At 46.0% G+C, this 26,540-nt stretch overlaps 1 protein-coding gene across 1 annotated transcript in view; it reads right to left on the bottom strand.

Moving 5' to 3' along the window:
• Positions 1–26,540, bottom strand: part of rad51 (RAD51 recombinase) — a 165,519-nt gene that overhangs the window by 99,917 nt on the left and 39,062 nt on the right. Inside the window, exon 3 of the mRNA XM_072486302.1 lies at positions 13,543–13,680. Within this exon, the coding sequence (XP_072342403.1) occupies positions 13,543–13,680 (138 nt within the window). The remainder of the gene's footprint in view (positions 1–13,542; positions 13,681–26,540) is intronic.

Raw genomic sequence — 26,540 nt, 5'->3', positions numbered from 1 at the left:
AAGCTGAGTCCTAAATCTTCTTCCCCTTATTTTGAGGCTATGCCACCTAGTTCTGCTTTCACATGCCAGTGGAAACAACCTGCCCGCATCTATCCTATCTATTCCCTTCATAATTTTACATGTTTCTATAAGATCCCCCCTCATCCTTCTAAATTCCAACGAGTACAGTCCCAGTCTACTCAACCTCTCCTCGTGATCCAACCCCTTCAGCTCTGGGATTAACCTAGTGAATCCCCTCTGCACACCCTCCAGTGCCAGTACGTCCTTTCACAAGGAGACCAAAACTGAACACAATACTCCAGGTGTGGCCTCACTAACACCTTATACAATTGCAGCATATCCTCCCTAGTCTTAAACTCCATCCCTCTAGCAATGAAGGACAAAATTCCATTTGCCTTCCATTTGCCTACCTGTAAACCAACTTTTTGCGACTCATGCGCTAGCACACCCAGGTCTCTCTGCACAGCAACTTGTTTTAATATTTTATCATTTAAATAATAATCCCTTTTGCTGTTATTCCTACCAAAATGGATAACCTCACATTTGTCAATATTGCATTCCATCTGCTAGACCCTAGCCCATTCACTTAGCCTATCCAAATCACTCTGCAGACTTCCAGTATCCTCTGCACTTTTTGCTTTACCACTTATCTTAGTGTTGTCTGCAAACTTGGACACATTGCCCTTGGTCCCCAACTCCAAATCATCTATGTAAATTGTGAACAATTGTGGGCCCAACACGGATCTCTGAGGGACACCACTAGCTACTGATTGCCAACCAGAGAAACACCCATTAATCCCCACTCTTTGCTTTCTATTAATTAACCAATCCTCTATCCATGCTACTACTTTCCCCTTAATGTCATGCATCTTTATCTTATGCAGCAACCTTTTGTGTGGCACCTTGTCAAAGGCTTTCTGGAAATCCAGATATACCACATCCATTGGCTCCCCGTTATCTACCGCACTGGTAATGTCCTCATAAAATTCCACGAATTTAGTTAGGCACGACCTGCCCTTGATGCTAGATTCCAGCTATTTCTTCCTTGATGCTAGATTCCAGCATCTTCCCTACTACCGAAGTTAAGCTCACTGGCCGATAATTACCCGCTTTCTGCCTACCTCCTTTTTTAAACAGTGGTGTCACGTTTGCTAATTTCCAATCTGCCGGGACCAACCCAGAGTCTAGTGAATTTTGGTAAATTATCACTGGTGCATTTGCAATTTCCCTAGCCATCTCTTTTAGCACTCTGGGATGCATTCCATCAGGGCCAGGAGAATAGTCTACCTTTAGCCCCATTAGCTTGCCCATCACTACCTCTTTAGTGATACCAATCCTCTCAAGGTCCTCACCTGTCATAGCCTCATTTCCAACAGTCACTGGCATGTTATTTGTGTCTTCCACTGTGAAGACCGACCCAAAAAACCTGTTCAGTTCCTCAGCCATTTCTTCATCCCCCATTATTAAATCTCCCTTCTTATCCTCCATAGGACCAATATTTACCTTAGCCACTCATCCAGAAAGCAAAACTGTTTTTTTTTTTTTAAATTGCAGTTCAGTATGCTGAAAAACACAAATCAAGCTCCCAATACTTTTTCATTTATTTTTGCACTTATACATGCTTCAGACCACATATGCATAATCCATCATATGTACACAAAATATATTTCAAGCTTTCAAGTTAATTGTGCGAGCTGACAACAGTTTCAATCCTATAAATGGCATTGTAATCCTGGACGAGACAAGGGGAAATTAAATAAATCATAGTTTTCACTCCTGGAGGTAATTCGAACTTTGATGGTGTAAAGTGAACAACAGCCAACTGGCAAACTGTTCTAAATCTCTCCAATGAGGCGGCACGGTGGCGCAGTGATGGGCTGCACATTCAGAGGGTGTCTAAATAGCTGGTCAACAAGCTCAGCCCGGGTGCACATTTTGGAGTACACATGCATTACTTTGTCTTTAAAAAATTACTTCCAACAAGACATCAGAAGACTTTTGAAAATATATTCTTGAAAGAATGAACATTTTTAGGAAAGATTGGGAGGGGAGAGATTTAGAATTAAAAATAATTAGGTAACAATTTAATTGGAACTAACCTCATAAGTCACCTGCAAATTTGAACCCCCTATGCTATTTAGCAGGCCTGCAAACCTTACAAACCCCCCCCCAAATTAGGCAGGGGGCACATAATGTAATAACGAGTACACATAAGCAAACACTATTGCTGCACGCCATTTAAGAAACATACACCAAGTGATAAAGGATTAGGACCACTGCAAAATAAAAGTCCCAGGCATTTCTGGACTGCTCCATGTCTTGTAACATGAAAAACAGACCTATAAACCACAAAAGTTTGTTAAATTTAGCATGCCTCACAAAATTCACATATGGAGTTACTGAATACCATGTCCATTCTACTATTGATTGAGTCATGTTTTACTTGTTCATGAATTCATTCTTCAAGATTGTCCAGTAACCGCTGACTTGTGAAAAAAGAAATTCATGTTTTCACATGGAGCATCCTTCATTTAGAATACATTTGCAAGAATTCGTATTTAAAACATTCTGGATTAAATTCAGTCTGTGAAAATATGTGTAACATTCCCCACATAAACTAGTGTGCAACCCATCAATAATGGCTACTTACTGCCACCAACAGCTGGTTTAGTGCAAGCTCCCATGAAACCACAAGATGAAGGAAAGCAATATCATGCTGTTCCATCATTCTGGCCTCCCCCACTACTTGCATCATTCACTAGTTTCACTCAAAGAAAACACAAAAATTAGAAGCAGGATTACACCATTTGAGTCAGCTCCTCCATGCAGTCAGATAATGGCTGATCTGATTTTGGCCTCAACTCCATTGTCAATCCCCTGTAACCGTGGACTCCGCTGTCGATCAAATATCTAATTTAGCCTTGAATGTATTCAATGACCAAGCCTCCAATGCTCTCTGGGGAAGAGAACTGCACAAACTAACAAATCCTCAGAGAAAAAATTCTCCTGCTCTTCATCTTAAATGGGACACCCTTTATTTTTAAACGGTGTCCCTTAGTTTTGTACTCCCCAAAAAAGTGGAAACATTTTCTCAGCATCCACCTCATCAAGTTCCTTCAGAATCTTATATTTTCCAATAAGGTCACTTCTCATTTTTCTAAACTCCCAACGGGTAAAGGTCTAGCATACTCAATCTTGCCTCGCAAGATAACTGCTTCATCTCGGGAATCAGTCAAATGAATTGTCTCTGAACTTCTTCCAATACAATTATATTTTTCTTAAGCGAGGAGGCCAAAACTGTACACAGTACTCTAGATGCAGTCTAACTAATGCCCTGCACAGCTACATCAACACTTTCCTACGTTTATACTCAATTCCTCTTACAATAAACAGCAACATTACATTTACTTTACTAATCACTTGCTGCATCTGCATTCCAACAATTTGATTCCTACTAGGACACCCATAACCCATTGTACTGGAAAGCTCTTCAGTTTCTCATCATTCAAACAACATACTACTTTTGTACTCTTTCTGCCAAAGTGGGCAAGTACACATTTTCCAATATTACACTCCATCTGCCCAATATTTGCCCACTTAATTAACCTATCTCAATCACTTTGTAGACTCAAGTCCTTGTGACAACTTACCTTCCTACCTATCTTCGTACTGTCAGCAAATTTAGCGACCATACGTTCAGTCACTTCATCAAAATCATTGATTATAGTGTAGATAATTGAGGTCCCAACACAGTACTGTTAACAGCGTCCCAACCTGAAAATGAGCCATTTATCCCTACCCTCTGCTTCCTATTAGATTTTTAAAAAATTTTTTATTAAATATATTTTATTCAAGATTTTTTTGGCCAAACAGAACAGTACACAGTTTTTCTTTTTAACAACAATAAAGCAATATAAATAACAGTGGCCCGTTTTAAACAAATAAATAAATAATATATAAACAAAAACTAAATGGCAACTGCCTTATCAAAAATAGTTACTCTCCAAAAGTACAATCTAACAGTCCAATATACATTACCTAAAACAAATTCCTGTACATATACAGTGACATCCCGGAGAGCCCGCCTGCCCGGGTCCTCCCCCCCCACCGCCCCGGGTTGCTGCTGTTGCCTTCTTTCTTTTCCATTCCCTCTATCATTCTGTGAGGTAGTTGACGAACGGTTGCCACCGCCTGGTGAACCCCTGAGCCGAACCCCTTAATACGAACTTGATCCGTTCTAGCTTTATAAACCCTGCCATGTCATTTATCCAGGTCTCCACGCCCGGGGGTTTGGCTTCCTTCCACATAAGCAATATCCTGCGCCGGGCTACTAGGGGCGCAAAGGCCAAAACATCAGCCTCTCTCGCCTCCTGTACTCCCGGCTCTTCTGCGACCCCGAATATAGCCAACCCCCAGCTTGGCTCGACCCGGACCCCCACCACCTTCAAAAGCACCTTCGCCACCCCCACCCAGAACCCCTGTAGTGCCGGACATGACCAGAACATGTGGGTGTGATTCGCTGGGCTTCTCGAGCATCTCCCACACCTATCCTCTACCCCAAAAAATTTACTGAGCCGTGCTCCAGTCATATGCGCCCTGTGTAAAACCTTAAATTGTATCAAGCTTAGCCTGGCACACGAGGACGACGAGTTTACTCCACGTAGGGAATCAGCCCATAGCCCCTCTTCGATCTCTTCCCCCAACTCTTCCTCCCATTTCCCTTTCAGCTCATCTATCATGATCTCCCCCTCGTCCCTCATTTCCCTATATATATCCGACACCCTACCATCCCCCACCCATGTCTCTGAGATCACTCTATCTTGCACCTCCTGCGTCGGAAGCTGCGGGAATTCCCTCACCTGTTGCCTCGCAAACGCCCTCAGTTGCATATACCTAAACGCATTCCCTTGGGGCAACCCATACTTTTCCGTCAGCGCTCCCATACTTGCAAACGTCCCATCCAGGAACAGATCTCTCAGTTGTACTACCCCAGCTCTTTGCCATACTCCAAATCCCCCATCCATTCTCCCCGGAACAAACCTATGATTATTTGTTATCGGGGACCGCACCGAGGCTCCCGTCCTTCCTCTATGCCGTCTCCACTGCCACCAAATTTTTAGTGTTGCCACCACCACTGGGCTTGTGGTGTATTTCTTCGGTGAGAACGGCAACAGTGCCGTCACCATTGCTTGTAGGCTGGTCCCCTTGCAGGACGCCCTCTCCAATCTCTTCCATGCCGCTCCCTCCCCTTCTCCCATCCACTTACACACCATTGAAATATTGGCGGCCCAGTAATAATCGTTTAGGCTCAGTAGTGCCAGCCCCCCCCTATCTCTACTACGCTGCAAGAACCCCCTCCTCACTCTCGGGGTCTTCCCGGCCCACACAAAACTCATAATACTTTTCTCAATTCTCTTAAAAAAAGCCTTCGTGACCATCACCGGGAGGCACTGAAACACAGAGGAATCTCGGGAGAACCACCATTTTAACCGCCTGCACCCTACCTGCCAGTGACAGGGACACCATGTCCCATCTCTTGAAATCCTCCTCCATCTGTTCCACCAATCGTGTTAAATTAAGCCGGTGTAAGGTTCCCCAATTCTTGGCTATCTGAATCCCTAAGTACCGGAAATCTCTTGTCACCTTCCTCAGCGGTAAATCCTCTATTTCCCTGCTCTGCTCCCCCGGATGCACCACAAACAACTCACTCTTCCCCATATTCAATTTGTACCCCGAAAAATCCCCAAACTCTCCAAGTATCCGCATTATCGCTGGCATCCCCTCCACCCGGTCCGCAACATACAACAAATCATCCGCATACAAAGATACCCGGTGTTCTTCTCCTCCCCTAAACACTCCCCTCCACTTCCTGGAACCCCTCAGTGCTATGGCCAGGGGCTCAATCGCCAATGCAAACAATAACGGAGACAGGGGACACCCCTGCCTCGTCCCTCTGTGAAGCCGGAAATAATCAGACCTCCGTCCATTCGTGACCACACTCGCCATCGGGGCCCTATACAGCAACTGTACCCATCCGATATACCCATCTCCAAAGCCAAATCTCCTCAGCACTTCCCACAGATAATCCCACTCCACTCTGTCGAATGCTTCCTCGGCATCCATCGCCACCACTATCTCCGCTTCCCCCTCTGGCGGGGGCATCATCATTACCCCTAGCAACCTCCGTATGTTCGTGTTCAGCTGTCTCCCCTTCACAAACCCGGTTTGGTCCTCATGGACCACCCCCGGGACACAGTCCTCTATCCTCGTCGCCATCACCTCGGCCAGAATCTTAGCATCCACGTTTAAAAGGGAAATGGGCCTATAGGACCCGCATTGCAGCGGGTCTTTTTCCTTCTTTAAGAGGAGCGATATCGTTGCCTCTGACATAGTCGGGGGCAGCTGCCCCCTTTCCCTAGCCTCATTAAAGGTTCTCGTCAAAAGCGGGGCCAGCAAGTCCATATACTTCCTATAAAATTCCACCGGGAATAAGTCTGGTCCCGGGGCCTTCCCTGCCTGCATGCTCCCAATCCCTTTCACTACCTCCTCCATCTCAATCTGTGCTCCCAGTCCCGCCCTCTCCTGTTCCTCCACCTTAGGGAATTCCAGCTGATCCAGAAAGCACATCATTCTCTCCTTCCCTTCCGGGGGCTGAGCTTTATATAATCTTACGTAGAATGCCTTGAACACCCCATTCACTCTCTCCGCTCCATCTCTCCCTCCTCATCTCTCACCCCCCCTATCTCCCTCGCTGCTCCCCTCTTCCTCAGTTGGTGGGCCAGCAACCGGCTCGCCTTCTCTCCATATTCGTACTGTACACCCTGTGCCCTCCTCCATTGTGCCTCTGCATTACCCGTAGCCAACAAGTCAAATTCTACATGTAGCCTTTGTCTTTCCCTGTACAGTCCCTCCTCCGGTGCCTCCGCATATTGTCTGTCCACCCTCAAAAGTTCTTTCAGCAACCGCTCCCTTTCCCTACCCTCCTGCTTTCCTTTATGTGCCCTTATAGATATCAGCTCCCCTCTAACCACCGCCTTCAACGCCTCCCAGACCACTCCCACCTGAACCTCCCCATTGTCATTAAGCTCCAAGTACCTTTCAATACACCCCCTCACCCTTAAACATACCCCCTCATCCGCCAATAATCCCATGTCCATTCTCCAGGGTGGGTGCTGTTCTTTTTCCTCTCCTATCTCCAGGTCCACCCAATGTGGAGCATGGTCCGAGATAGCTATGGCCGTGTACTCCGTCCCTGTCACCTTCGGGATCAATGCCCTTCCCAAAACAAAAAAGTATATTCACGGATAGACTTTTATGAACATAGGAGAAAAATGAGAACTCCTTACTCCTAGGCCTGCTAAATCTCCAGGGGTCTACTCCTCCCACCTGCTCCATGAAGTCCATGAGCACCCTAGCTGCAGCCGGCCTCCTCCCGGTTCTGGACCTCGATCTGTCCAGCCCTGGGTTCAGCACCGTATTGAAGTCTCCCCCCATTACCAACTTTCCCGCCTCTAGGTCTGGGATACGTCCCAACATACGCCTCATAAAATTTGCATCATCCCAGTTCGGGGCATATACGTTCACTAGAACCACCGCCTCCCCTTGCAATCTACCACTCACCATCACGTATCTACCCCCACTATCTGCCACTATGGTCTTTGCCTCAAACAGTACCCGTTTCCCCACTAATATAGCCACCCCCCTGTTCTTTGCATCTAACCCCGAATGAAACACCTGCCCCACCCATCCTTTGCGTAGTCTGACCTGGTCTATCAGTTTCAAATGCGTCTCCTGCAGCATAACCACATCTGCCTTTAATTTCTTTAGGTGTGCGAGTACCCGTGTCCTTTTAATCGGTCCGTTCAGCCCTCTCACATTCCACGTGATCAGCCGGGTTGGGGGGGCTCTTTTACCCCCCCCTTGTCGACTAGCCATCCCCTTTTTTAATCCACCTCCTCGCCCGGTTCCCACGTGCCCGTATATCCCCCCGACGGCACCCTCCCGCCTCGACCACCCCACCCCGTACCAGCTCCCCCTTCTCCCCAGCAGCAGCAACCCAGTTAACCCCCCCGCTAGATCCCTTTCTAGCGCAGTTGCACCCCCCATGTTACTCCCAGAAGTCAGCAAACTCTGGCTGACCTCGGCCCCCACTGTGCGAGGCCCCCTCCTTCCTGCTTCCCTGTTCCCGCCATGATTACCATAGCGCGGGAACAAAGCCCGCGTTTCCCACTTGGCCCCGCCCCTAATGACCGGCGCCCAGTTCCTCATCATTCCTCATCCTCCCTCCCCCCCCCTCCCCCACAACATGGGGAAGAGAGAAAAGTTACAGGGTCGCAAGATTAACAACTTGAAAAATCATCCCCTCCCCCTTTTTCCCCCCTTCACCCCACGTAATCACCCCACCACTTTGTCCCAAACGTTCTTTTTCTTGTCCACCTATTCCAGCTTCTCGTCCACAATAAATGTCCACGCCTCTTCTGCCGTCTCAAAGTAGTGGTGCTTCCCTTGGTGTGTGACCCACAATCTTGCCAGCTGCAACATTCCGAATTTGACCTTCCTTTTGTGAAGCACCGCCTTAGCCCGATTAAAACTTGCCCTCCTTCTCGCCACCTCCGCACTCCAATCTTGATATACGCGGATCACCGCGTTCTCCCACCTACTGCTCAGAGTTTTCTTCGCCCATCTGAGGACCATCTCTCCGTCATTATAGCGGAGAAATTTCACCACTATGGCTCGAGGTATTTCTCCAGCCCTCAGTCTTCACGCCATAACTCGATAAGCTCCCTCCACCTCCAACGGGCCCGTCGGGGCCTCCGATCCCATTAACGAGTGAAGCATCGTGCTCACATATGCCCCGACGTCCGCCCCTTCTGCGCCTTCGGGAAGGCCAAGAATCCTTAAATTCTTCCTCCTCGCATTATTCTCCAGCACCTCCAGCCTTTCCACACACCTTTTGTGTTGTGCCTCGTGCATCTCTGTCTTCACCACCAGGCCCTGCATTTAGTCTTCATTTTCAGCGGCCTTTGCCTTCACGACCCGAAGCTCCTGCTCCTGGGTATTTTGCTCCTCCTTTAGCCCTTCAATCGCCTGTAATATCGGGGCCAGCAGCTCCTTCTTCATCTCCTTTTTTAGTTCTTCCACACAGCGCCGCAGGAACTCTTGTTGGTCAGGGCCCCATACCAAACGGCCACCTTCCGACACCATCTTGCTTTGTGCTTGCCTTCCTTGCCGCTGCTCTAGAGGATCCTCCGCAATCCGGCCGCTTTCCTCTCCTTTTTCCATCCGTATCCAGGGGGGATTCCCTTCTGGTTTACCACACTGTTTTTAGCCGTTAAAATTGCAGTTGGGGCTCCTATTAAGAGCCCCAAAATCCGTTCCACCGGGAGCTGCCGAAACGTGCGACTTAGCTGGTCATCGCCGCACCCGGGATCCTGCTTCCTATTAGTTAACCAATCCTTTATCCAGGCTAATATATTACACCCTGCACTCTTGATTTGGCTGCAACCTTTCATGTGGCATCCTCTCAAATGCCTTTTGGAAGCCCATGTACACCTCATCTCCAGGTTCCCCCTTATTCACCTTGCTTGTTACTTATTCGAAGAACTCTGATAAATTACCAAACATAATATACCCTTCACAAAGTTGTGTTGACTCTGCCTGATTGTATTGTGAGTTTCTAAACGTCCTGATACAAATCTCCTTAATAACTGATGAAAATGAAATGAAATGATTGTAGCATTTTCACAGCATGGGAGCTTGACAGAAAGGTATGGTAATAATCATGAGGGATTTTAATCAGATGAGGAGTTCATAGAATACTTCCGGGATAGTTTCTTAGAACAACACATTCTGGAGTCAACGAGAAAGCAGGCTATACTAGGCCTGATATTGGCAATGAGACAGGATTAATTCATAACCTCATAGTGAAAGCACTCCGAGGTAGGAACGATCCCATAACTTCCTGGCCCTGCAGCGCAGATTTGGGTGGAACCCTAAAAATGCGCTGGGGAATCTGTCTGCGAGGTTGCCAGGTAAGGAATTACGCTGCAATTGTCCAAAAGCACCACTGGACAATTGTGCTGTGCTGGGAACCATTCGATAAAATTTAAATTGCAAACTACAGATGGTTCTGTGCCCCCCCCCCCTCCCCTAAGTAAATAAGGGCAATAATGAGGGCATGAAAGCAGAGCTAAAGCAAATGAGGTTCAAGGATCACTCAACAGAGATACAGTAGCAGGCTAATTCACAGGGATATTTCTAAATACATAGAATAGATGCATTCTAATGAGAAAGAAAAATTCCAAGAGGAGGATCCACGATCAGTGGCTAATGAAAGAAAGTTGAAGACAGTGACAAACTTAAAGAGAAAGCATAAAATTGTTAAAGACAGGTGGCAGGTCAAAAGATTGGACAGGACATAAAGCATTGCATAGAATGACAAAAAGATTAATAAGGAGGAAAAAAATTAGAGTTCAAGAGAAAGCGAGTTAGAAATATAAAGACAGATAGTAAGAGTCCCTATAGATATTTAAATAAGAAAAGAGCTAACAAAGTGGGCATCGATTCCAAAGAAAGGGAGTCTGGGGAATTAATAATGGAAAGTAAAAAGATGGTAAATGAATTAAATGGGTATTTTGCATCATTCTTCACTATAGAAGATACAAGTAGCATCCCAGAAATTGCTGTAAATCAGGAAATGGAAGGCAGGAATTTAGGAAAACTACACTCACCAGGGAAGTGATATTATGCAAATTGTTGCAGCTGCGGGCTAGCTATCCCTGGGAAGAAGTGACTAGTGAGATAGTTGACGTGTTGATTTTAATCTCCCAAAATTCCCTAGATTCAGGGAAGTTTCCATTAGATTAGAAAATAGTAAATGTAACTCCTTCATTCAAAAAGGGAGGCAGAAAGCAAGAAACTACAACTTGGTTAGTCCAACGTTTGTCATACGGAAAATGTCAGAAGCCATTATTAAGGCTGTTATAGAAGAGCACTTGGAAAAATAAAAGGCAATTAGTAGTCAGCATGGGTTTGCGAAAGGGAAATCACGTTAACCTAATTTGTTGGGAGTTCTTGAAGGAGTCACATGTGCTGTGGATAAAGGCGAGCCCGTAGGTTTACTGTACTTAGATTTCCAGAAGGCATTTGATAAGGAGCCACATCAAAGTTCATTGCGGAAAATAAAAGCTCATAGTGTAGGGTGCATGAAAGAAAATTGGCTAGTTAACAGGAAACAGAGTAGATATAAATGTTTTTTTAAGGTTGGGAAGCTGTAACGAGTGATGTGCCTCAGGTATGAGTACTGGGGCCTCAACTTTTCACAATTCATGTAAATGACAGATGATGGGACTGAAGGAATGGTTCTGAAATTTGTTGATTATGCAAAGATAGATAGGAAAGTAAGTTGTGACATGGTCAGGGACGGAGGAAAGGGCCATCTGGGATGGGCTAGGTATAGGATGGAATTAAGGGGGCGGGAGTTAAGTGAGGAAGATGACGAACAGTAGAGGGGATTGGAGGCGTAAGCATCCGGTAAGGCTGGCAACGTGTAACGTCCGGGGAGTAAATGGGCCGGTTAGAGACGCACCTCCGTGTGAAGGACCAGGTTAGGTTAAGGAAGGTGTGGGTCGAGCAGGGTTTTCACTCGGGGTTTTATTTGAAATTGAAGAGAGTGGCAATTTTAATGAGCATAAAAATGGGATTTGTGAGTGCGAAGGAGCGGAGGGATTCGGGTGGGAGATATGTGATTGAGAGTGGGGTACTGGAAGGGGCACCAGTGGTGTATGCCCAAAATTGGGATGATGTGGGTTTTATGAGGGAGTTGCTGGCAGCGATCCCAGATTTGGCCACGCACCAGTTGATCATGGGAGGAGATTTTAACTGTGTCCTAGAGCCGAGGGTGGATAGGTCGAGCCCCAGATCGATGGGTAGGGTACGAATGGCGAGGGGTGTGGGGGTGGGGTTTATGGAGAGGATGGGTATGGTGAACCCATGGCGTTTTCAGAACCCAGGGAGAAGGGGGTACTCCTTCTTTTCCCACATCCATAAGGTGCATTCGAGGATTGATTACTTTGTAGTGAGTCGGGAGATTTTGGTTGGGGTGGAGGGGGCAGAGTATGCGGGGATAGTTGTCTCGGACCATGCGCCCCACTGGCTGGAGATTCGGTTTAGAACTCACGAGGGCAGAGGCTGGGGTGGAGGTTTGACTCGGGGTTGTTGGCGGATGGGGGTTTTGGGGGGGTGGGGGGGGGGGGGGGGGATTATTTTGTTTAATTTTTATTAGGAATTTACTGCTCTCCAGGTCCTATCCAAGAGTCGCTTTAATGTCCCCAATGACTCTGACTCCACCATCTCCGCTGGCAGTGCAATCCACGCACCCACCACTCTGTGTAAAGAACTTTCCTCTCACATCTCCCCTATACCTTCCTCCAATCACCTTAAAATTATGTCCCCTCGTGACAGCTATTTCCGCCCTGGGGAAAAGTCTCTGGCTATCCACGCCTCTCATCACCTTGTACACCTCTATCAAGTCCCCTCTCTTCCTTTTTCGCTCCAGTCAGAAAAGCCCTAGCTCCCTCAATCATTCTTCATAAGACATGCCCTCCAGTCCAGGAAACATCCTAGTAAATCTGCTCTGCACATTCTCCAAAGCATCCACATTCTTCCTATAATGAGGCGACCAGAACTGGACACAATATTCCAAGTGTGTGTGGTCGAATCAGGATTTTATAAAGTTGCAGCAAAAACCTCACGGCTCTTAAACTCAATCCCCCACCATACGTCTTCTTAACAACCCTATCAACCTGGGTGACAACTTTGAGGGATCTATGTGCGTGGATCCCAAGATCCCTCTGTTCCTCCACACTTCCAAGAATCCTGCCTTTAACCATGTATTCAGCATTCAAATTCGACCTTCCAAAATGAATCACTTCACATTTATCTAGGTTGAACTCCATCTGCCAGTTCTTAGCCCAGCTTTGTATCCTGTCAATGTCCTGTTGTAACCTGCAACAGCCCTCGACACTATCTACAACTCCACCAACCTTCGTGCCATCGGCAAACTTACTAACCCACCCTTCCACTTCCTCATCCAAGTCATTTATAAAAACCACAAAGAGAAGAGGTCCCAGAACAGATCCCTGCAGGACACAACTGGTCACTGACCTCCAGGCGGAATACTTTCCATCCACTACCACTTGCAGTCTTCATTCGGCCAGTCAATTCTGTATCCAGACAGCCAAATTTCCCTGTATCCCATGCCCCCTAACTTTCTGAATGAGCCTACCATGGGGAATAAAGACTGGTGCTCCTCGAAGATCCATGTCATTGACGTTAAAACTATGCCCGATGTAAGCTGGCTTCAGCATCAAGTGAGAGTTGAAAATCTTACATAAAGAGTTAGCATTTAAAATCCAGAATTGTCTTTACTTTTTAGCTGTACAGTCATTATAGTTTTCAGGAGAAGCACCTTAGGAGAAAATCTCTTCCATAGCACTTGCAAAAAATATTTGCAATTAATAGAAGGTCTAGTTCTACTCTTACCAGTATCTTCTCCGCTTTAGCTTCACTGATGCCCTTGATATTTAGTAGTTCCTTCTTTGGGGCATAGGCCACTGCCTCCACGGTATGGAAACCAGCCTCTTCCAGTTTTTTCACATCATTAGCACTAATTCCACATTGCTAAGAATAGAAGCAAAGTCAATTCAATTTTATAGGAATAGCAAGCTCTAAAATTAAGTTAAACATGTTAAAGCTAAATCACATTCATTTACTAAATCTGAAATTATAATAAGATGGTTGTTGCCTGTGTGGTTCTTCAGGGATCACAGGTAAAACAGAGATTATAGCAAAATGACAATTGAATAGGTTTTTAAAGAGGATGGAGGGAAGAGACAAGGGAGAGAGAGTTTTGAAAGGGAGTAGCAGAGGTCAGGCATATGTTGATTGCAAAACAGATATCACTGGTGAATGGAAGAGGATGGGGAATGAGGAGTGAGCTGTTAGAAGTCAAGAATGCAAATAGAAGAGAAGGCAGAACAAATTATTGAGGTGAACTGGGCGAGGCAGTGGAAAAGTGTACAGTGAGGTATTTTGGCAGAAGTGATAGGAAGAGGCAATATAGATTTACAGGAACCGTTGTAAAGAATGTGCAAGTACAGAGGGACCTGGGGGTTCATGTGCATAGATCTTTGAAGGTGCCAGGATGCTTTGAGAGTAGTTAGCAAAGTATACAGGATCTTGCACTTCATAAATAGTGGTGTTGAATACAAAATCAGGGAACCAACGCTGAACTTTCAGAAAGCTCTGGTTGGGCCTCAACTTGTACTGTGTCTTGTACTGGTCATTACAAATTAGGAAGGATGCGAGGGTCCTTGAGAGGGTGCACAGGAGATAGGTTTGAGGGATGATGGATTCTATTTCCAGGCTTAGGTTGGAGAAGTTGAGCTTTCTCTCCTTGGAGCAAAGATGATTGTGGGGAGATTTGATAGAGATACAGAAGATTGTGACAGATTTAATGTAGAAGATCATGACAGATATATTCAAGATAGAGAAATAAAAGCAATTTCCATTAACTGGTCAAACAAGGATTAATCCAGGGTTCTGCCATCTGTGGTTCTAAAGTCACATGCAACTCTTTGACATCTCATTTGCAGCTGCCAATTGTTTCCAATTGGATCTCATTAAGATGAAAAGACTAAAAATGTTACGCCAAGAAAAAAGTAAAAGCAATGTTTTTACCGTGGGGATAAAAAGCTGTTCATTATGCTGCACTTTAAATGATTACTTAAATGGAAAAACATCATGCTCTAAATAAACTGAACAGTATGGCTACAGCACAGTTATATATAATGTCTTTGGTTTCAGGAGCAAAATGGCCATTTTTTAACTATATCTCCGCTATATTCGAAACAATAATGACATTATTGTTTCTAATATAGCGGAGATGATAAATTATTGCTGAATGTGTTATTGAAAGCATTTTTTAAAAATCATGAAAATCAATAGTTAAAAAAGATTCTTCATTCTACAAATTGTAAGTTAAAGTTTACTCTAAAGATGCATTTACTGTCAAAGTTCAGTTAAAAAAGACAAAGAGCTTTTTTTCTTTCTATTGATACATAAATCCAAAGTGTATTTAAAATTCAATACATGTATTTGATTAAAAATCCACCAGAGACACTTGGCAATATGGCAAACAATTGATTTAGAAGTTTTGAATTGGTCTTACGGCTCCCAATATTTTCTTCTCAATTTTCTTTTTAAAAGGCTCTTCATATTTTGCTGATTGCTGGACTAGAGAAAACAGGTTTAAGCTTTTGGGCAAGAGGGACATGAAGAATCTTTTTTACGCTGTGAGTGGTAATGATCTGGAACTCACTGCCTTCAAGGATGGTGGAAATGGAGAGAAGCAATGTTTTCAAAAGAAAGGTGAATAGGCACCAGAGGTAAATAAACTTTCAGAACTAAAAGGATCAAGCGGAGGAATGGAACTGATTTTATGGATGTGAGGTTAGGCATGGGCCAGTCACAAGGAACACCGTGGAAGATGGACTCAGCTCTATTGACGGATGAAAGATTTTACAGAAAGATAGCTTCAGTAATTAAGGAGAATATAGAGATTAATCAGAACGGGGAGGTCTCTCCCTCCACTTATGGAAGCTGTTGAAGGCGGTGGTGCAGTGGTAGGTGATTGCATAATGGTCCATAAGGATACGGTGGATAGGCAGCGATTGGTGGGTGCTATTTTGGAGGTGGGGAGGCAGTACCCTAGAGCCCTGACCAGGAAACTCTCGGCAGAGTGGAAGCAGCTGCAGGGGAATTTGATTTGTTGCCGAAGGTCAAGGTGAACGTCCGGCCAAGATTTCTTACTGAATTTCAGTCTCTCTCTCGACATTCTTGCCAATGGCATTTTTTAGTAAGGTGGACAGGTTAATCTCGGCTTTCATATGGGCTGGAAAGATGCTACGGATTCGGCAGGTGTTTCTACAAAGAAATCAGCGCTCCCGAACTTGCTGCATTATTACTGGGGATGAATACAGAGAAGGTCCGCCAATGGTGGGGGGGAGGAAAGAGCAGGTGATGGTAGCATCGTGTGTGGGGGGTACATCAGAGGGCTCTGAATGGCTCTTTACCCAGGGAGGTATACAGGGAGTCCAGTGGCGGCTTCATCCTTAAAGGTTTGGAACCAGCTGAGGCGCCGTTTTGGCGTGGGGGGGGGGGTCGATACTAGCCCCAATCTGTGGGAATCACCGGTTTGCCTCGGCAGGGATGGATGCAACATACAGGCGGTGGCACAGGGAAGGGGTGGAAAAGGTGAGGGACTTGTTCGTGGAAAAAGGTTTGCAAGCTGGGAGAGTTGCAGCAGAAACGGGAGTTGCCGGGGCGGGGTGGCGGCTGATTGCCCGACGGCGAATGCTACTGGAGTGGGGTCGGTGGAGCCACCGAGGGTGTCGGCGTGGTTGGTTGATGTTGCAGAATTCTTTAAACTGGAGAAGATAAAATTTGCCCTCCGGGGCTCAGAAGGGTTTTTTTGGGCAAGATGGAGGCTGCTCGAGCCCCTACTGTCCGTTGCCCCGGTGGCGGGGGGTTAAGGGGAAAAAAGGTGGAAAACCTCTGGAGGCTACATGGATAGCACATTTCTGCTTAGAGGTGAAGGCAGAAAGATACTGGTTGCTCACCAGACAAACAAGGAGTACAAGGTAGCTGCAAGTCCCAAGTGCTTCTCACTCTCTAACTGGTATTGAATTCCGAATATTAGTGAAGACGGTGGTTTTTCTGGGAGTACAGGCACAGCCAAGTCGACGGCACCACGAGTGGCTGAGCAGAATGAAGGGGAAAATTGGGAATGCAACAGGGCATTCATTGTTTGGGAGAATGGACAAGTGCTCCTGTGGCTGCAGATGGATGGTACAAGGATGGTTTTGTTATGATCTTCGCTGTGGTAAGTAAAGTTTGTATATCTTATTTTAGAATCCAAAAACCCAGGTATTTATTAAAAGAATTAAATTGCACGGCTGATGGTTTCAATCAAATGAATGTTACTAATCAAAAATCAAAGACCATGAATACAAATAATCAGCTATGTTAACAATAATAAAAGTACAGTAAACTCAGTTACAATTTGAACCAACCATCTTCACTCCACTTTCCCTCAACACTTATTTGACTGACACTTCAAATACTTCAAGACAGATGCTTATAAAAGAAATTGAAACATAAACTGCTTGGTCTGAGTACCGCTTTCAAGATTTGTATACGGGTTGAGATTTCTTGGACCTTCCACTTATTTACAGCAAAGTTCTCTCCACAAATTTCCTCCAACACTCCCATAGTTGCAGACCCCACATTAAACACAGGTAGCTCCAAGGCCCAAGCGTAGCCACCTCAAGTCAGAACTCTCCTGGTTCTAATATTCTTGAATTTTACATCCAAAACACACTCTCTCAGCTTGGCAATACCACAAGTCCAACTTACTGTTAGGAGTCCTTCTGTTAACACACGTTTTAGACGATACAACTGAACTCTATTTGCAAGATATATTTTCTCTTCTGCAGCTTGCTTGTTCTAAAATGTAAAACCAAACTGCTTCAACACAGAACCACACCCACAATTTACACACCATATAAATTAATTTGTTGACATTTTTTTAAAAAAAATTGTTAATCTTCCAGACAACTTGGTTGCGTGATTTTATTGGAAGCCAGAAACTTTTTTTTTTTAAAAACAGGATTCTGCTCTTGGAGAAATCTAGCTCTGAAAGGACTATTGCCCCACCGTTCCTCCCCACCCACCAAAAAAAAACGCAGCCTGTCACAGCATGTTGCCTCCTTGATTTTGGTGCCAGGATGTCATTGAGTGGCTGCAGAAGAAGGCGTGAACAGCCAGAGGTCATGACCCATCATTACCAACATGGGTAGATGGAGAGATGGGTGTTTGAATAAGTGCCCTTGTGCAATGTGTCCATAGGGTTGCCATAGTCACCTGATCTCTGATGTCGTCCTTAGTGTACAAGGGCTTACGAGCAGAAGCCATTTGATCCACCACATGAACTGTGGACTGCGCAGCTAACAATTGAGTGGGCTTTGATAGTTCTAAGAGAGCCACAGCTATGAGAAATTGCAGATGATAATTCAAACTTCAGTCTGCAACTTTGTACAGTATATTGGTCAATGGGCAAGTCAGTATAGCTTTGAATATTTCAGTATGTGCTCCAAAGGAGATGGAGGCAGATTTGAAAATAAATTGGAAATTATTCCAGTCTCATTAACAAAACTATGAAATTGCCACAGAATTAAACAAGAAACTGAACAAACAAGAGTAGCAACTCTATTATCAGTGCCGGGGAAAGTGTGCTACAAGCTTTATTGCACCTTCGACCTCACTGAGAAACACAAAAATCAGGTCTTGCGAAAGTTTGGAGGCCTTAAGGACCCACTTATATATTTTTTTATATAACCTTTATTGTCACAAGTAGGCTTACATTAAAACTGCAATGAAGTTACTGTGAAAAGCCCCTAGTCACCACATTCCGACGCCTGTTCGGGTACACAGAGGGAGAATTCAGAATGTCCAATTCACCTAACAGCATGTCTTTCAGGACTTGTGGGAGGAAACCGGAGCACCCGGAGGAAACCCACGCAGACACAGGGAGAACCTGCAGACTCTGCACAGACAGTGACCCAAGCCAGGAATCGAACCTGGGACCCTGCCGCTGTGAAGCAATATTGCTACTCACTGTGTTAGTGCTGCCCACTTTGAGCGCTCTCCTAATGTTACTTATGAATGCTGTGTGTTCAACAGGAATGCCAAAGGGCACAAAGCTCAGGTAGAGGAAAAGAACATTGATGGCATTGGGATGTCTAGCTGAATGGTAGAGTTTGAGCAACTGAAGAATGATCTGATCAGAGATAGGGATGTCTGAGGATCAAGAGATCCTGCTGTGAAAAGAAACTTGCTCTCAAGAAAGCTACTGACATGTGTAGAAGCTCTGAAGTGGTCAATCAGATGCAGGGAATTGATGAGGCAGTTCAGGCCTTTCAAGTGCAAAACAATGGAGAGAAGGAAGAATCATTTGCAGAAGAGTAAGAAGAAAGGTCAAGGCCGGAGCAACGGATGTAAGAATTGCAGAAGACACCACATAAAAGAAAAGGAAGCATGTTCAGCATGGGAAAAGCAGTGTTCTAACTGCAAGACATTGAATGACTTTGTACAGTGTTTTGCTGTAAAGAAGGAAAACAAGCCAAAACAGATGGTTGTTGGAGAGGTGTTAGATGATGAACCTGACTAATCGCTTTACACCTTTGAACAGGTTGGCATCTTCAAGTCTCAAAGAAAAAATGGTTTCTGACTACTGGAATGATGGCTGCAAATGGACAGTATCAAGTTAATGAGATAGATACTGATGCTTTGTGCAACATAATGAGCTTTGCAGACCTGTGTGAAGTTGCTCAAGGCTGTGACCAAAACTGAATCCATTAAATGTAACGTTGAAGCTATATGATGGACAATGCGCACCCCAAGAGGGCAAATTAAGGTGAGAGCCTATGCAATGGGAATAAAGAAGATTTCTGGTTCCAAATAGTAGACAGGAAGCAATATCCAGTCATCACAGCTGAAACAAGTCAAAAGCTTGGACCACTCCTACAGACTGGATTATCAACGTGGTAGCATTGAAAATTTTGGAAAGCTGAGTGTGCATAGATCCAAAGGACTTCAATAAGCTTTGGAGAGCTCTCACTACCCCATGCCAACTATTGATGAAACGTTGCCACAACTAACTACCTTGGATGCCAAGGATAGATACTGCCAAGTGAAACTGTATGAAAACAACATTTTCCTGACTATGTTCTGGCCACCACTTGGGAGGTACATATGGTCGTGCATGCCATTTGGCATTCCTATTGCTCCGGAAGTGTATCAATACTATCAGCATGAGATAATTAATGATCTTCCAGGTGTGTAAGATGAAAAAAGCGACCACAGACCATGATCAGAATCTCGTGAGATTGTTCGATGTCTCGAACAATCTCACGAGATTCTGATAAAGCTCGTCAGATGAATGTGAAGCTGAATAAAAAGAAACTGCAAACGTAGATAAATGGAAGCACACAAATAATGTACTGACAGCAAAACGAGTCTGCCCTGTTCCTGAAAAGGTAAGAGCTGTAGCCAAGATGCAGCAACCAACTGATATGAAGGCAGTGATTTATTAGCTACCTGGCAAGGTTCGTACCTAACTTGTTAGCAGAATGTGAACCACTATGCAAACTCAATGCAAAGGATGTTCAGTGGCATTAGGGCACAGAACAGAAGCAGCTTTTACTCACATCAGACAACTTATGATGAAAACGCCAGTTCTTAGGTACTACAATGTTAATGAAGAAGTTACCCCCTCAGTGTGATGCCAGCAAGGCAGGACTGACTGCATGAGGACAACCAGTTGCAATTTTCATCCACAGCATTAAATCAAACAGAACACCACACACTGATTGAGAAAGTGTGTCTGGCTGTTATCTTTGCAAGTGAGCATTTTAATAAGTACCTGTTTGGGCGAGATAAAGTGACATTAGGGTCGGACCACCAGTCACGTCAAAGCATCTTTCAAAAACCATTTCTATCCAATCCATTTCTTGGAAGATGGCATTGCCAGATGGATTCTGGGAAATTAGGTTGATCAGGTGAAGCAAGTATCAGTAGAGAAGGTTTAGGGAACAGTTGTTACGGTGTCATACGGTTTAGACTAGCTTTGAAAAGGAAACAATTAGTAGAGGGCCAATTTCAGCAAGTTAAGAATATACAAGCGCTGATAAATTTGAATTACAGATTTGCAGGGAAAACTGTTGTCGAGCAATGTGAGGAATTTAAATAAGAGATAGTTTAGATACAATCTAGGATTATTCCCACAAGGGGGAAAAGTTATGGCAACGAAAACTCACTGGATAACAAAAGAGAAAGGGAGTAAGATTGAAGAAGAAGGCATATGACAAATGTCAGATTGATAATACAAGTGAACATATAAAGTTCAGAGGGGAAGTGTAAAGAGAAATAAGAGGTGCAAAGAGAGAGTACGAGAATAGACAACTAACATAAATGGAATTTGAAATTATTTCATGAGCAAATAAAAACAGGAGATCAAAGAGAGATGGGGCTGATTAGGGACCAAAAAGGAAACCGGCACTTGCTGACAGTGGGAATAATGGAGGTACGAAATGAGTACTTTGCATGTCTTTACCAGGAAGAAAATGCTGCCAATCTTAGTGAAAGGGAAGTTAGTTGAGACACTGATTGGATTAAAAAATGATCGAGAATGTACTCCATGGGCTCCCTGCACTTCAAGTGAGTTACCAGTCAGAATGGGATGGATCCTAGGTTACTGAGGGAACGAAGGGTTTTAATTCTCCTTGGATACAGAGGTGGTGCCAGAGGACTGAGAATTGCAAATGTTACACTCTTATTTCAATAAAGGTTACAAGGATAAAACCCAGTAACTACAGGCCAGTCAATTGCATTTCTGTGGGGAAAGTTTTCAAAATGATACCCAGGGCAAAATGAAGAGAAACTTGGACCAAAATTAAGAACAACTTGGACATGTGTGGATTAATTAAGGGAAAACCAGCATGAATTTCTTAATAGAAAATCATGTTTCACTAAACTGATTTAGTTTTTTGAAAAGGCAACTAAGAGAGTTCATGAGGGCCGTGCAGTGCATAAGGAATTCCAAAATACATTTGATAAAGTACCATATAACAGGTTTGCAAGAAAAGTTGAAGCCGATGGAATAAAAGGGGTTGTGAAAGCATAGACATTAAGTTTCCTGAGTGACAGAAACAAAATAATGAAGAAAACATGTTTTTTGGACTAGAAGTGTTGTGGTGTACAATGCAGACCACTGTAGGGAAGACAGTGGTGTTTCCCTGGATTAGGACCACTGCTTTTCTTTGTCTATTAGACTTGGACTCAAGTGTACAGGCCACAATTTTTAAATTTGCAAATCACAAAAAATTTGGAAATGTAGTAAACAGTTAAGAGGATGTGGCAGGGGTTTCAGTGGTGGCCATGGTGTGAGTGGTCACATAGTTGGTGGCTCCTGCTCATGGCGGTGTTTTTGGACCTTTTCCTCAGCTTACGGGTGGTTTTGTTGAGGGGAAAAAGGTGCAGGAGTGGTGGAAGGAGAGGGTGTCCCACCGGTGGATGGATTTATGGACCAGGAGTGTTTTTAAAAGAAAGGAGCAGATGCGAGAAGTTGTACCTGCGACACAGAGGAAGTTGACTGGGGGTATGGGTCCAGCTCTAACATCTCAAGTGTTCTATGGAGCAGCTGGTGGACTTCTTCAACAAGAGGTTCACCCAGCAGAGGAAGGAGACTGGCAAGAACGGTAGACGCAATTAAGGCAGGGATCGACCGCCTGGAAACGAGGCTGGAAGCCCAGAGTCAGGCAATCCAGAAGGTGCAGGAAACGGTGGGGGAGCACGAGGAGCAGCTTACCCCAATGGCGGCCGAGATGGGGGTGATGAGTGATACTCAGAGGCGGCTGCAGAAGAAGGTGGAGGGTTTGGAGAACCAGTCCAGGAGGCAGAATCTAAGGATCGTGGGGCTGCCTGAGGGCAACGAGGGAGTGGGCGCTGGCTCGTTCGTGGCTAGGATTTGAGAGGAGTTACTGGGAGAGGGGGCCTTCGAGATGGACCAGGCGCACAGGCGCTGATGAAGAAGCTGCAGGGTAACGAGCCACCGAATGTGATGGTGGTGCGGCTGCACCGGTTTTTGGATAAGGAGCGGATCCTGAGGTGGGCCAGGCAGACGAGATGATGTACTTGGGAGGGCAGTGAAGTCCGGGTGTACCAGGACCTGGGTGCGGAGCTGGCCAAGAAGAGAGCGGGGTTCAATAAGGTGAAGGCGGCCCTCTATAAGAAGGGGGTGAAGTTTGGAATGCTGTACCCGGCTAGCCTCTGGGTGGCGTACAATGGCCGGGAACTTTATTTTGGGATGCCGAAGGAAGCAATGGAGTTTGTGAGGGACGATGGACTGGTAGGTGAAGGAGGACATTGAACTTTCATGGAGGTGTTCGTTTTGGTTTTTATTTCTTTGTGGGCCATTGTCCTCTGTTCTTCTGTGGGGGATGGGTGGTTGCTTTTTTCTTTGTTTTTGAGTTTTCAATGTTGGTGTTGTTGTTTGTACCGGGTTAGTGTTTGAACGGGGGAGGGACCAGGCTGATCAGATGGAATGTGAGAGGGTTGAATAGGCCGGTCAAGAAGGCTTGCGTGTTCGTGCATCTGAGGAGTCTAAAGGCGGACGTGGCATTTCTGCAAGAAACGCATCTGAAGATTGGGGATCAACTAGGCTTAGGAAAAGCTGGGTAGGGCAGGTATTTCAGTCAGGATTGGACTTGAAGACGAGTGGGGTCACGGTATTGATAAATAAATGGGTAGCTTTTGAAGTGGGGAGCATAGTGGCAGACTCAAGAGGGAGGTATGTTATGGTGAGTGGGAAATTGGAAGGGATGCTGGTGGTATTGGTGAATGTTTATGACCTGAATTGGGACGATGTAGAGTTCATGAAGTTGGGAAGATCCTAGACCTGGACTCGCACTGGTTGGTTACAGGGGATTTTTAACACGGTATTGGATCCAAAGTTGGATCGGTCGAGTCCGGGGCGGCGGAGGCAGGCTGTTGAGGGAGCGGCAGGAACTGCAGATGGAGTTTGGGTTATTATTCATTATTCACGGATAAGGCGGTAGGGCAGTTGAGGATGGCGAAGCGGGCAGTCTATCAAAAGGCGAGTAGAATGTGAACCATCAACTGAGGAAGCAGCAAGGGAGATCAGTAAAGTGAAGGAACAGGGTGGGGAGAGGAGACGACGACGATACGGTCTTGGATCCCGTGGGGGTGAATGAACTGTTTGGGGATTTTTATAGGAGGCTGTATGAGTCAGAGCCCCCTGCCGGGGTGCAGGGAATGAGGCGATTTTTAGAGGGGTTGGTGTTCCTGAGGATATGGAGGACCTGGTAGAGGGGCTGGGAGCCCCCATTGGGCTAGTGGAGGTGGTGGAGGGTCTTGGGGCGATGCAGGCGGGGAAGACCCTGGATGGGTTACCAGTGGAATTCTTCAAAACATTTTCGGGGGGCCTGGAGCCTCTGCTGGTGAGGGCGTTTAATGAGCCGAGGGAACAGGTGGTGCTCACCCCCGACGTTATCGCAGACCTCAATCTCCTTAATTTTAAAGAAAGACAAGGATCTGGAGCAGTGTCTTACAGGTCAATTTTGTTGTTAAATGTGGACCTCAAGTTACTGGCCAAGATTTTGGCTTGAAAGATGGAGGACTGTATGCCGGGGGTGATCGGGGAGGACCTGGCGGGGTTCGTTAAAGGGAGGCATCTGTCGGCCAACATCAGGAAGTTACTGAAAGTTATAATGATAAGGGACGAAGTGTGGAGATGGTGGTCGCCATGGATGCAGAGAAGTCCTTCGATCGGGTAGAGAGAATTATTTGTGAGGGGTGCTGGGGCAGTTTGGGTTTGGACAGTGGTTTGTGTATTGGGTCCGGTCACTGTACCAGGCACCAGTAGCGAGTGTGCGAGCAAACCGGGTGAGCTCAGACTATTTCAGGCTGCATCGGGGGAACAAGGCAGGGACGTCCAGTCTCCCCACTGTAGCCACCTAAAATGGCTGATTCCCTATTAATTTGGCCAAAACCCGATTTAAAATGGCTAACCGAAAAGGCTGATGGGAAAAGCAGCCAACAGGACACAAACGGACAGCTGCAGACAGAATAGCGTATTCGGCTCTGGGGAAGTCGGCCCAGATCGATACTCAAGACTATTAGCAGCACATCAACCCAGACATCTGCAGTTTAATCGGCTATCCCCGGGAACAATTGCAACATATTAGCAATTGAATGCCGGACCAGACCTGTCAGCACCTGCAGTGGCTGAAACAAAGACAGGTGAACGACCACCCCCCGATCGAGGAATCGCCCCGTTATTGGACATATCGAACCCAGTGATTGGGAACATGTCCAATCACTTAGGACTCGGGGTCAAGGGCCGCCCCGAGAGGCGGGAAGCCCTGAGCCCTATAAAGTGAGGGGCCAAGTTCAGATCGCTCTCTCTCTCCCTTCTTCTCCTGCTCGCGACCTTCGCAAGAACACCGACCGGAAACTGTAAGTTTGACTCCAGCGATCGCTACCCGATAAAGACCCCTAGCCATCGACCTGTATCAGCCTTTTGAATCCCGCGGGCCAGATCCAATTCGATAAGCCATTCGTTTCCTTGACCTGGTGGGCCCTTCCTAAAATTAAGTATTGGCCACTAGTGGTAGGTTTCGATATAGATAGTAGGATTATTGTGTAAGCATTAATTGTTGTATATAATAAATGACCGTTGATTTCAATCTTACTAAGTGGTGTGCTGACTTATTAATCATAACTCGAGCTTGAACCACGTGGCGGTATCAGAAAGATACCTGGCGACTCGTGAGCAAAGGTGACACAATCAGAAGTAATAAAACTAAGGCTAAAAAGAGCAACACCATTGCTCTTTGTCTTGGTTATAGAGGCACTGACAATGGTGGTGAGACCGCCAAAGCGGGGGGGGGCGGGCGGTTCTCGGGGGGTATAAATTTTAAATGGGGAAGAGCGAGGGTTTTCTGATCCAAGCAAGGAGGCAGGAGAAGAGACTGCGGGAGTTGCCGTTTAGTATGGTGGGTGGAACCTTCGGTACTTGGGCATTCAAGTGGCGCGGGGGTGGGAGCCGCTGCACAAGTTGAATTTGGCTCGGTTGGTGAAGCAGATGAAGGGGGACTTTAGGAGGTGGGATGTACTCCTGCTGTCAATGGCGGAACGGGTGAAATCGGTGAAAATCATTGTCCTCCCGAGGTTCTTGTTTGTGTTCCAGAACCTCCCGATTTTTATTCCAAAGGCTTTCTTTAGGAGGGTGAATGCGATGATTTCAGGATTTGTTTGGGCGGGTAAAGCCCCCCGGGTGAAATAGGTGCTGCTGGAGCGGAGTGGGTGGCTCTCCTGAATTTCATGAATTATTACTGGGCTGCGAATATAGCTATGGTTAGGAAGTGGGAAGTGGGGTCGGGGTCGGTGTGGGAGTGGATGGAGGCTGCCTCTTGTCGGGATACACGTTTGGGGCATTGTTGGCAGCGCTTCTGCCGTTCTCGCCGGCCAGGTACTCCACAAGCCCTTAGGGTGTGGGGACAGTGGCGGCAGCACCTGAGGCTGGAGGGGGCTTCGTTTGAGCACCGATTTGTGAAAATCACCAGTTTGTTCCGGGGGGGGCTGGATGTGGGGGTTTCGGGGGTGGCATTGGGCGGGGAGTGAGCGGTTTGGGGATCTGCTCATTGAGGGCGGCATGCCGAGCTTGGAGGAGGAATTTGAGCTGCCCGTCGGGAATGGGTCCGGTATTTGCAGTAGAGGCACTTTGTTTGGAGGCAGGTACCATTCTTTCCTCACCTGCCGCCCCATGACAAGGTGGTGTCAAGTACAGGGGTAGGGCAGGGGAAGGTGTGGGAAATTTACAAGGAGCTGATGGATTGGGA

Source organism: Scyliorhinus torazame, chromosome 2, assembly GCF_047496885.1.
Source record: "Scyliorhinus torazame isolate Kashiwa2021f chromosome 2, sScyTor2.1, whole genome shotgun sequence".
In the NCBI taxonomy this organism is placed as follows: Eukaryota; Metazoa; Chordata; class Chondrichthyes; order Carcharhiniformes; family Scyliorhinidae; genus Scyliorhinus; species Scyliorhinus torazame.
This window is presented reverse-complemented; position numbering and strand designations above follow the sequence as displayed.